This window comes from Rutilus rutilus (assembly GCF_951802725.1).
Source record: "Rutilus rutilus genome assembly, chromosome: 6".
Taxonomy (NCBI): domain Eukaryota; kingdom Metazoa; phylum Chordata; class Actinopteri; order Cypriniformes; family Leuciscidae; genus Rutilus; species Rutilus rutilus.
In genome coordinates, this window is record NC_140214.1 from 18,527,260 (window position 1) to 18,539,627 (window position 12,368).

Here is a 12,368-nt window from a genome sequence, read left to right on the forward strand (position 1 = left end):
TGCGAATAATAATACACGCACATGTAAATAAAGAAAGAAAGAAATAATAAGCGCACCTGTTGGAGGTGGAGCCGTTTTCTTTGCATTCAAATCATCTTTGCCAGCACTAGCCGCTTTACTGTGACGATAAAAATGCATTTTGTTTTTCATAATGAATGTTGGAGCAATTTATGTACATTTAAGGGTGCTTTTACACTAGCACTTTTGGTGCACATCCGGGTTCGATTGTCATCAGTGTTTGGTTCATTTGGATGATGTTAACGGGATAGTTCACCCAAAGATGAAAATTCTGTCAGTAATCACTCACCCTCATGTTGTTCCAACCCGAAAGACTTTCGTTCATCTTCAGAACACAAATTAAGATATTTTTTATTAAATCTGAGAGCTCTTTCACTCCTCCATAGGCTTCTCTGTAATTAAAACTTGCTGGCCCATAAAGTTAGTTCAGACAATGCTTAAAATAATCCAAGTGACTACAGTGGCTCAAACTAAAGTTTATCAAGCGATAATGAGCCTATATTCTGATGTAGGCCTACAACCCAGAAGCGCTGTGCTGTTACACTACATGAGGCCCACACAGAAGAAAATGAATAGTTGAATAAAGTCGTTATTTTTGTTTGTTTTGTGGGCACAAAAAGTATTCTCGTCGCTTGATAAACTTGTGGTTGAGCCACTGTAGTCACTTGGACTATTTTAAACATTGTCTTCACTAACTTTCTGGGTCGGCAAGTTTTAATTACAGAGAAGCCTATGGAGTGAGACCGCTCTCAGATTTAATAAATAATATCTTAATTTGTGTTCCGAAGATGAACGAAAGTCTTACGGGGTTGGAACAACATGAAGGTGAGTAATTACTGACGGAATTTTCATTTTTGGGTGAACTAACCCTTTAACACTGTTTTCCGAACTTGGGTGCGACATACCCGCGGTTCGCATAAAAAGGGGTACGGTTCACTGCTGATATGAACACAACTGTACTAAATCGCGAAAGTGAACCGACATATGATTCATCATGACATATGATTTTATAAAACTGTGTTTAAAGGAGTCCTATTATGCCCTTTTAAGAAGTCTTGATTTTGTTTTGGGGTGTACTAGAATACATTCATGCTTGATTGTTCACATATTTTACATTACAGCACCTCTCTCCCCAAGCCCCTCCTTCCGAAATACGAAATGTGCTGCGCATTTGTCGGCCGCATACACCATAAAGGATGTCTTATTTCAGCACAGTAACGATTATAAAATTGACTGTTATTCCTAGCGAAGCGTAACTTGTTGTAGTTTCTTAATGACTTTGGAATGTAGTGGTCAGTTTACTGAAATGAAGCAGTCTCAATGACGTATGCGGCCCTGCGGAGGACGCATCCTTCGAAATGAGACACAGCTAATGTATATCTCATTTCTGCGCGCCTTCAGCTGAAATGGACTGCCGCGTTTTTTAAAACATTTGCAGTACATTTGTGGCAGATAGACGCAAGTGCCTTTATGTGCTTTGAAAACAAAACTCGAGTTCATACCAGGCAATCGAAGTGTGAAAGCACCCTAAATGTCTGATTCATTCATGCAATAAGAACACAAAGATACAAAATTAAGACCCCACACTGCTTTAAATGAGTTTTGTTTACTTGGCCAGCGCTTTGGCGGCCTTCCTGGCCTGCACCTCTCTCCTGATCAGAATCATCTCCAGGTTCACTGGGCTGGGGATAAAACCAACCTCTCCCCCTTCCTTTACAGGCCGTCCAATCCACCAGTCATTATTAAACTTCTGTAAACACCAACAACAAAACAATACCATATATTAAAAATGATTTGATTTACTTAATGTAATGATTGTGCAGGTGATCTGTGAACACACTGACCTCTTTGATATGTAGGAAGTCTTTCGCTTCAAAGGAAACCCCATGCCCTGGTATGGGGACGTTGTCATCATCTGCAGGAGTGTACGTGAAGTTTGTGCGAACGGCGAAAGCAACCGGCTTATACTGAACAATAGCAACAAAAAGGTAAGACTCTACATTTTGAAAAAACACATGAATGTGACAAATTTCCATCAGGATCGTTTGTGAGCATATGAACTGCTGGTGTAAAAAAAATCTCGCTGCGTAGTTCTAACATGTATGGATGAGAATATATATGAATCTGTCACTGAGGTTGTGTATGCATAAGCGTGTGAATGGCAGATACTTTGAGAAGGGTGCTGGAACTGGAAACACTGCTGATTTGAAAAACGGCACATGTGCTGCATTGCCCCAAGCAAGTTACTAATAATAGCTTTCATCCATTTACCTTCAAACCAATTGCAATGCACAAATTCATTCTTGAAGAGCTCCATATCAGCCCTGTGAAGGGCAATGCAGTCTAATGGCAGCTACATGAGGCTTGAGGACAGGTCGGGTTTGAATAGATATGATGAGACTGAATGTACATGAGATCGTTGTAATTCAGTCTGCACAGCTCTATAACTTGCCCTTCAAGTGCTGTAAAATTGATGTATAATGTATGTATAATTTATATGGAGTGCAGCAGGGTAAGCAACATGCGAACATGCAATCAGATCTGATTCGTCCATATTTACTAACCTTTACAGTAACAGGACAAAAGGACAACTGTAGAATTGTGTGTTAGCAACTGAGATTTCACGAGTTCACATCTACATACAATTAATACAATAAGTTTATGCGTATTTGGCGTGCTGTCCGGGGGGAGGGCTCCGAGCTCGGAGTTAGGCCCGAACCCAAAGTACTCCCCCCAGTTGGTGTAGATGGAACTGGAAGTGTAGATGGAACTGGAAGTGAGGAGATGGGGTGGAGGAGGGATGCTGACAAACTTTCAATGAACAGAGATAGGTCTGCTGTGAATTTATACTCTGTCATTGAGTTGATTACTGATTAATCTCCAGCTGTGCATAATTTGGTTAATTATCTGAACCTGCTCCTCCCGAACTTTGTTAAATAAAACCTCATTTTGTGATAAACAGTTGGTTTGTTTGGGTAGTGATTGCCAACTAGGGTTGTGTGTTAAAAATGTGGGAATTCAGTTTTGGGGATTTCAATTTTGCTTTGTTAAACCTATAAAACTAAAATTTTAATTAAATAGGATTTTAGGTAAATAATCACAATCTCATGCTTTTTTGGTTGTGTATTTATTTCATATTTATTATTTTTGAGCATGTCTTAACAAGAAAATCTGGTATAAATAAAAACATTTAATTAAAGGATTACTTGAGCCTTACTAAGACACAATCAATGTATATTTTTTTCTATCTAAAAAAAAAAGCAATGCTCCAATACCAATATATATAAAATTACTCTGTGCCATAACAAAATTATAAATAAATCAAACTAAATATTAATTCATTATATTATAATTTGGCATTTGATTTAAAAGTGAGTGAAATGTCAGCTCAATGGCAGTCTGGCTGTTTATAGGCTGGTTTTAAAAGCCGATGCTCTGTGGGAGATGGCGGACTGAAGCAGGACGTGATGCTGTCTGCTCAGTACCTTAATTAAAAAGGACCTCAGGGCGCTCATTCGCACAGGCAGGGGGTTTCATTCAGTTTTTAAAGCCTAGCTAAACTGGACCGCTGATGAAAGACCAAGCATTTGTCGTTGCTCATTTCCAATTTGCTATGGTATCAGTTTTTGGACTGTGTAACGAATCAGGAGAAAAGGTACAAGTGATTTGCGTTTGTCAGTTGTGTGTAGACCATTGATTTGGTAGAGTACAAGATTTAACACTGATGCGCTTTATCAACCAGGGCATTTGCTAATTAGCTTTTTCGACACAGCTACCTTGTTACTTTGACAGAGGAAAAAGAGCCGTGCAAAATTTACGAGCACATCTAAAAAACGTGATATATTTCCGTCCTTGTGGCCAACGTCACTGGTAGCAGGAAATGGGCAGCCGAGAGAATTATGGAGTTGCAATCTACCTTGGCCTTGTCGAGCTGGACTTGTGCATTCTTCTCCTTCTCCTCAGTGGCCCCTGTGTCCTGACGTTCCGCCGAACCCTACCACAGTCAAACAAGAGTAAGAACTACCATTATTATTATTATTACATACAGGCTCACTCGCTTTAACAATACATTTCTCTCCATTCTGTCTCATTCTGAGCAGCAAGCACTTGCCTGTGCACATAGTGTTGAATGTAACACTCAGGACAATTATGCTGAAACTATGCCGTCTTTGATTATAAAAATAAAATGTGGCATATGCTCTGATATGTTGTTTTCAGTAGAGATCACTCCACTATATAATGACAGTGCCATCAAAGTCACAAATGATCCCAAGCTTTCTCCTTCAAGGCTCCTTCATTAAATTTTGTTAGCTACTCCTCTCAAAGGGCACTGTTCAAAGTCAATGTCAGGCAATGAGAACTCAAAGTAAAACCGTTTAGCTCTGTCAAATTGAGCTTGTAAATTGATATGAGCATAATACTCCAAATTATTTTTTAACACTAATATGGCAAAGTGCTACCACAACCACAAAGACTGGGTTTATAAAATTCCATAACATAAATGTCCATAATGTTTTCAATCCAGTGATGTGAAAATAAGTTGATACTAAATCTTTTATAAGTCCTGCTGACCACATGGAAGGGATTAATATTACATAATATATTACATGGCACCTTCACAACTTTGTTATGAAAAAACAAAGCTGTAGAAATGTGAATTCATCATCACATTGGACATTTTTTTTGGAGGTCTCCTACAATAGGTTTACATGCATCCAAGGTAAAAAAACACTTTAATTTTCTCATAATATACATTGCACATCACCTCTTTCTCACAGTGTCTGAAACAGTTTGATCAAGGGTCCAGTCTCTCTAAACCTCTCCTTTCTGAGAGCCTACTCTGCTCTGATTGGTCAGATAGTTCAGTCTGTTGTGATTGGTTGACCAATGACAGCCTGTGCCTGAAGCAAAACGCCCATTTCCATATCTGAATTTCAGCTCCAGAAGCTTCCTCAGCACTTGTATACACAGTGATACGAACAGTGACAAGTCCTCATCCAAGTGCATGCAAAGTGAATTTGCTTATACAGCGCAGAAAACAGCATCATCTCAACATGTCGACGACAACACAAACCAAACTCTTCCAGGCCTCAGCTACAACAACAGTGTTTGAGGGCAGGTCAAAGTAGACATTGTTTGCGAGCAGCCAATGAGGCTGGCATTATGCAAATTTAAAACAAACCAGGTTTGAGTAGGAAGTATGACTCGAATTACTGACAACTCTTCCAGACAGTTCAGAATCAGTTCTTTCTTATGGGAGACTATAACTCCAATTATCGTGCATTTTGATCTTTGAAACTTTGCAGACCTTTTACATTCACAAAAAGCTATATTACACACTACAGGAAAGCTAATATCCGAAAAAGCATAACAGGGGCACTTTAATTTTTCCTAATCTACTTCTTGTATTCTACATGTCTTTAATCGGAATATTTGTTTAAGCAAAAACTGCACAAAAATATTATGACTATATATAAATATTCAATCCTCTAGCCTAATTAACTTGGTTAACTTTAGCATATTATGTCACTAGATATGTGCATATGAGAATAACATTTTAGAAACTCTCATCCCTATAAGAATCAGTCCATTTCTAGAATAAGCGTTCAAATTTTAAGTTGAAAACAGTTTCACAATGTCAGCAAAAGTCATGATGAGCCTCACTCTAGCACACTCTCCCAAAGGCACACCTACACATGCTCACATGCACACTAACATGCTGACAGTAATGGCACAGTGACAAGCCCCTCGAGAGACACTGGTGCTGCGCAGTCTGACAACGTCATATTGACCTTAATATAAGGCTGATAACCTTGCCGACAAGACCAGCACTACTGGTCACCAGCATGTGTTGTGTTTTGGATGCTGGAGTGCTGATAAATAGCATGCCTATACCATTTTACTAGCTAGACCAGCACCAAACCAGTCTGATCCAGCATGGAAATTCATGCTTTTGTAAATCAGTGTCTTCTTTAGGGAAAGGAGGTCGCACATGAAATGATCACATCAAAGCAAAATGTTAATTAAAGTTGCAAATGGTGTAAGTGTTTCATAAAGTCTGTCAAGAACATCAATGTGAGCTTGAATGTTATTATTAATGAATATTGTGAGTGTTTAAAACAAACAGGCTTGGATAAACTGACTCAAGGGCATGCAGCAGCTGGAAGATATGAGGCTAATTAACAGAGAAGGTGGTGAAACAAGATTGAGAAAAGGAGTGAATAAAATAAGGAATTGAGGAGACTGGGATAATTGGGTTCCCATAGGCACAGTCATGTAGAGGTGCTCACTTTTGTTTACTCGTGTTTGCCATAGACATCTGTTCACGCAGTGCCGCCTCTCCTGCAAGTCAATGTCATGGAGAGAGCAGTACAAAACGCTGCTGAATTATTAACCAATGCCACGCTCACCAAGATGCTCTTTTCCAACCACAGAGTTTAGTGGGGATTCGAATCATTAAAGTGTGATGCCTCTCCACAATACTGAAAGGGAATAGCTGATTTTTCTGAGCCAGCAATCAGACCGTCTCTTTTCTATCTAGTCATTGTTCAAGGTACTGCCATGTTATGCAAAAAAAATCTACAAAGCAACTGCAGAGACATTTTGTGACGAGAACTTTTTTGGACACCAAACTCTAGACTTCAGTGTTCCTTTATCTTCATAGGTACATTACAGATGGGCTTGTGATTGATTTATTATTCCAAAACCAAATTAACAACCAACAAATTGAATGGCAGCTAGCCAAATTTGAATTCCCTCATCTGACCTATGATGGCATTTAGTGTTATTCCTCTTTGGAGAACTAATGGTTGCCATTAAACAAACCAAACCAAATGTAATATTGCACAAAGAGAAAAGACTGTATAATTTTAATGTTTTATTTTAATGTATTATTTAAGTAATGTCTTTGCCATGCCATGAGTTTTGAACAAACTCTGAGAGACTAGACCGTTTTCAATAGCAAGTCAGAATTTTGACTAGGCTGCTCCAAAAAAAAATATTCTTTTAAACAGTTTAGAGCTGATTTTGTGTTTTAGGTCATTGTCCTGCTGCATCACCCAAATAGGCTTTAGATTCAGCTCATGCACAGATGGTTAGACAATCTCTTTAAGAAGTGTCTGGCATGTTGCAAATTATCCAGTTCTTAATGCAGCAAAACATACACTATCAGTCGGTATCAGTGGAATGATGCACTCACTTTACATCAGGAAGACCTGCATCCTCCAAAGAGTTCCATGCTTAGTTTTCACAGGGCCAATATGGGTAATTATAGTAATTATAATAATTTAGAAACTGTGATTTGTATTTTCACAGGTGTCTATTGTCTAAATATAAAATTGTATATGATGTTATTTCTACATTCTTTGAGAAAACTTACACTAAAAAGGAAATTGGTGAACTACTTTTCCCACAACAAGTTCAGACCAGAACGAAAATGTATAATTTCTTGACAAATATTCACAGATTGCAATAAAAAGTATGTTGGTAGTTTTAGGGCATCATCAATAAAATATCAAAAGAGTGCTGCTAAGTGGTGCACTTTTTAAATTAGAGGACAAATAACACTTAGTGGGCCCAGTGTGGCCAACTAACTTAATATTCAACATTATTGATCTAAATGCATTGACACTATGGTATGAGAACTGAACTGAGCTGGAAGGTGACATCACTGTTTTCTCTAATTTCAAAATTTATAACTAATGATTTTTACAACCGGAATGAATCAACACTGAACTTATGCTGGACAATGACACTATTTTCTTCTAGATCTGCTGTACAGCCGAAACAAACTTTCTGATGCAAAAACAAAAATTATTTTCCTGTTTTCACTGAATCTGTATTGTAAAAAGCACTATTTAAATAAAGGTGACTTGACTTGACGTAAATTCCTACTACACCTTTTATAATACTTAACTGATTGAACAGACCTGACATTCATCATTTGCATTACTGTATTTGAACTAAATAAATGGAGTTGAAATAAGTAAATTTAGTGATGGTCTGAATGGCACATACTCAAACATGGCATATAAAATGAGTCCAAATACACTGGGTCAGCAAATTATTGCTGAAAATAGAGAACAAAGGAGAGATTACCAATTATTGCCACTGGTTTTATATGAGTTTTATTAACTTTCAAACAAGTATGACACCTTATGAAAATTTTTTAAAGCTACAATTAATGCAATTGGATGAAACATTCAATTCCAAACATTTACTATAAACGTAATTCAGATTGAAGATATTATGAAATACAAATGAGGAAAATTCCTTCTATCAGTATTTTATCAATGCAACCGAGGACTGTGTGTGTGCCTGCATTAAAAGCTGTAAGGGATAGAGGCGAGAACAGACGTTGCTATGGAAACCTCAAGAAAAGGAAATGTGCTAGCTATGCAGTAAATTTCTTATGAGGTGCATGACTTTTAAAATCTAGATTTAGTACAATATATCGTTCTAATCATTAAAATAAGTAGTAATGAAAGGGTTTTTTAATTCATACAAACAACTTAATTAATTGTGTTGTGTTTTTTAATAATTAGGATAGGTAAAAGATTGTGATTAATAGCCACAAGTACGTAAAAGTCTCACATAGTGGATTTTGTTTAGTCTAGTGCTATAATGGTTTGAGTCCTTGGCCGAACTCCAACATCCACCTACTGCAACCTGTGTGACTCCTGCTACCGCACCACAGAACATGTCATAAGATTTGGGTCAGATCCATTTAGTGAGTCAGCACCTTTTACTTCAACACTGGGAGTACAGCGGGAGCCACAAATGCAGTGAAAAAATATTCTCTCTGAAAAATGACTTCAGACAGTAACACTATATGCTTTATTACAACTGAGAGTTTAATTAAATATATTTAAAGCTAAGTTCAGCCTCAGGTGAATGTATGGGTGAGGATTTCCTGAGCTCTGAGTAGACAAAACTGAGGACAAATCTGTGGATGGTAGAGCAGCACACTTTCTTATTCGAAACTGAGTCCTAATCTAATTAAGACTATAAGATTAAGATTTCCTGACTGTTGCTAAATGAGCTCTGGCAGGTCGCCCAGGTATTCAACTGATCTGTATTCATTGCTATGCCAAATGTTACTGTTTGTGCACTATAAAGTAATGACTGTATAGATTTTTTTTCACAATTTATACTTGTAATTTGTAAGTAAGTGATGCTATCATCTAGAAATAGATAGATAAACATGCAAGTACAGTGAAGAATGTCTATCAATTTTATAATCCTGTAATACTAGAAGTGGCACCTCTCCACTTTAAATAACACAAAATATATCATAGTATGAAAAAGGCTCTGCTAGAATAACTGGTCGCTATGTTAAATGATAAGAAGTATTTATCATATTTATCAGTTTTAAGAGATGATTTTAGAGTTTTCCTATAGAAAACACTGCATATTACCAAAGCATTCAATAACACTCCCTTCAAAGACATACATATCAAATGTTAAATAAAACAGGAACTCGCTCTAAGGCTTTTTTTGACTCAATCCCATTGATAATGTTTTACCCTGGTGGACAATGACAATGTCAACCTGTATTTTTATATCATCTTAAAGGTGCTCTAAGCGATGTCACAAGTTTTTTAGGCCAAAACATTTTTTGTCACATTCAGTAAACATCTCCTCACTATCTGCTAGCTGCCTTTCCCCTGAACACACTGTAAAAAAACGCGGTCTCTGTAGACAGCCCAGGCGCTCCACATACAGCAAGAAAAACAAACTGGCCCAGCCTGGACAACGAAACATAACAAACAGTGTTCCAGCCAATAACCGACAAGAATTATTTGGGGGTAGGGTTTGGGGGGTTAGTGCGCGTGCACATGAAGGGGGGTGTGGGGAGTGGAGGAGAGAGAAGCATGAGGAGGGAAGTTATAGAGGAGAGATGTCCTAACAACGACTAACGTTAAAATGTTATATTCTTGAGATTTATGGCCGACACACGACAAAAGAGCAAATAAAACAAATAACAAAGAATAGGGAAAAGGAGAAGGAACGCGAAGTCCCGGCAGAAGGGCTTCCAATCCGACATTCAGATGGCTCTGTTTTTGCTGTTTTATCTAAATGGTTCATGACTGTTTCAGGAAGCACGGAAGGGAGGGGGAGGGGACGGGATGAGGAGGAGGGAGGGTCGAGCTAGCCTCCGTTTTGTTTGACAATACTTCGAACGTCAACAAGAAGTGACGTTACCCAACATCGCTTAGAGCACCGGGAGAGACGTTAGGCCAATACACTCGTGGACAGTACGTCTCTCTTTCTGGCTGTTGCTCCTGGACCACATGATTGCTTCTCTGTAAGGAGATTAAGATGGCATGCGTCAATCCAGGATTTGGAGAGAAAGAGACAAATACAAACTCGTTCTGTCCAGCGGACAACACTGCAGACAGAGACAGTTTCACACGTCCTCACCAACCTACAGCTACAAAACATGGACATTGCAACAACAAAAAATTTGTATGACCGACAAAAGTTATTGATCTGAATTTTTTTTTAAACGATCTTGTTTTTCTAGTAAAAAGATCTACGAAAACTATCTACGCATAAAACGAGATTACATGGCAAGCAAAAATAAATAAGGAACTTGTTTAAGAAAATAATCTTATTGAGTTTATTTACTTATTTTGACAACGGGGTAAGAAAAATAAACTTAATTTAACATGAAATCTAAAAACAAGTATTTTTCTCTTATCTTCTTCTTTTTATCTTGTCCACTTAATGTATATTGTTTTTACACACACACACACACACACACACACACACACACACACACACACACACACACACACATTCTTGTACATCTATCTTTATGAAGACATTCACTGACACAATGCAATCTCTAGCTGCTTACCCTAACCTTACCCATCACAAATAAGGGCCTAACCCGAACCCTTACCCTAAACCTACCCTTAACCTAATTATAACCTTATCCCTAAAACCAAGTCTTGACCCTCAAACAGGCCTTTTAAGGGGTCTCAGAAAGTGAGGACCGGACAAAATGTCCTCACTTTACTCTCTTTGTCCTCACTCCAATGGTCTAAAACTCAAACTGGTCCTCACAAAGATAGTTGTACTAGTACACACACACACACACACACACACACGCACGCACGCACACACACACACACACACACACACACACACCTGGATAACTGGTTTGCTTTACTAAAACTCTTGACCTGGCAAAGGGGCATTAAACCCCCTTGTTGATTTCTAATGCATTTGTGTGTGTGTGTGTGCATTAGAAACAAACAAGGGACTAGTTTAATGCCCCTTTGCCAGGTCAAGTGTTTTAGGCATCTAGTAAAGCTGACGAGAACATGACAGTTATCCAGGATTTCCCCCCCAAAAAATACACACAAAACCCACACCTGTTCTATATTTAGAGATCATTTGAGAAACAGCTGAGTTTTGTAATCCTAACAATTGGAAAAGGATTACGTTCATAACACTGCTCAGCACAATTCCATCACTTTCAACATTGCAATGATTGCGCAACCTGTCACGTGGAGGTTACATTTTCAGCACTATTTTTCTTTTGACAGAAAACATCCAGCATAGGTAGTCGCTCTGTACCCCACTACTGCTGCACACGCAGTATATTCTACGTGGTACATAAAAGCAATGATGCAGAGCAGCTCAAGCTCACATGGATTACAGCTGAAAGCAACAGATGGCACTCTCCTCGAATGACACTCTCATGTCTACCTCATCATCACTCCCTCACACACACAAATGCACTAACACAGAAGATGTTTTACCTTTTTCTTGGGTGGCATGCCCACTTGCTCGTTTTTCTTTTCGTTTCTCCACGATTAACAGCTTAAGTAGTGGTCAATTTTGTGCTCCCACAGCCGAGATTGACCAACGACTGAGAAATATCCATGTACTATCCCTTTTAATCTGTTCCGTCCCAGGACAGCCAGCCAACTTTGTCAGATGAACCCTAAGCAGGTTTTACGGCATGTTTTGCGCGTTGTGAAATTCATAACGTAGCGAGCCTCAGGTTTATCTGATAGTTGTCGCAAACGATGAGGACCGAAAGTCTCTCCATGAGTGGACACACAAGCAGTGTGAGAGTCTCTCGCTGTGAGTGGAGTTTGCCACACTACTCCTGCACCCTCCCCCGCTTTGAAGGGCTTTATTCCACATAGTGGCATCTGTTGCTTCAAGCACGAGCTGCAAACCCGCGCGATTAGCAAAACTGATATTCTGTATAAGGTGGGTAGGATATATATTCGTAAATTCAATTCGTAGACATAACGTTTTTTACACGGAGATAACGATGATGAAAATTACACCATGATTTACTCAACCTCAAGCCATCCTAGATGACATGC

The 12,368-nt window shown here is 38.6% G+C and overlaps 1 protein-coding gene across 3 annotated transcripts in view; it reads right to left on the reverse strand.

Annotated features, from left to right (window-relative positions):
• Nucleotides 1-12,368, reverse strand: part of cacnb2b (calcium channel, voltage-dependent, beta 2b) — a 33,931-nt gene that overhangs the window by 10,619 nt on the left and 10,944 nt on the right. For 2 of the 3 annotated variants that reach the window (XM_084412306.1, XM_084412307.1), the window contains exons 1-5: nucleotides 11,790-12,138; nucleotides 3,935-4,012; nucleotides 1,863-1,985; nucleotides 1,629-1,768; nucleotides 57-118 (exon numbers count right to left, since the gene is read on the reverse strand). In XM_084412306.1, coding sequence (XP_084268432.1) covers nucleotides 57-118; nucleotides 1,629-1,768; nucleotides 1,863-1,985; nucleotides 3,935-4,012; nucleotides 11,790-11,807 — 421 coding nt within the window. In that variant the 5' untranslated portion in view covers nucleotides 11,808-12,138. Of the gene's footprint in view, nucleotides 1-56; nucleotides 119-1,628; nucleotides 1,769-1,862; nucleotides 1,986-3,934; nucleotides 4,013-11,789; nucleotides 12,139-12,368 lie in introns of those variants that run through there. The other variant, XM_084412305.1, reaches the window with a different exon arrangement.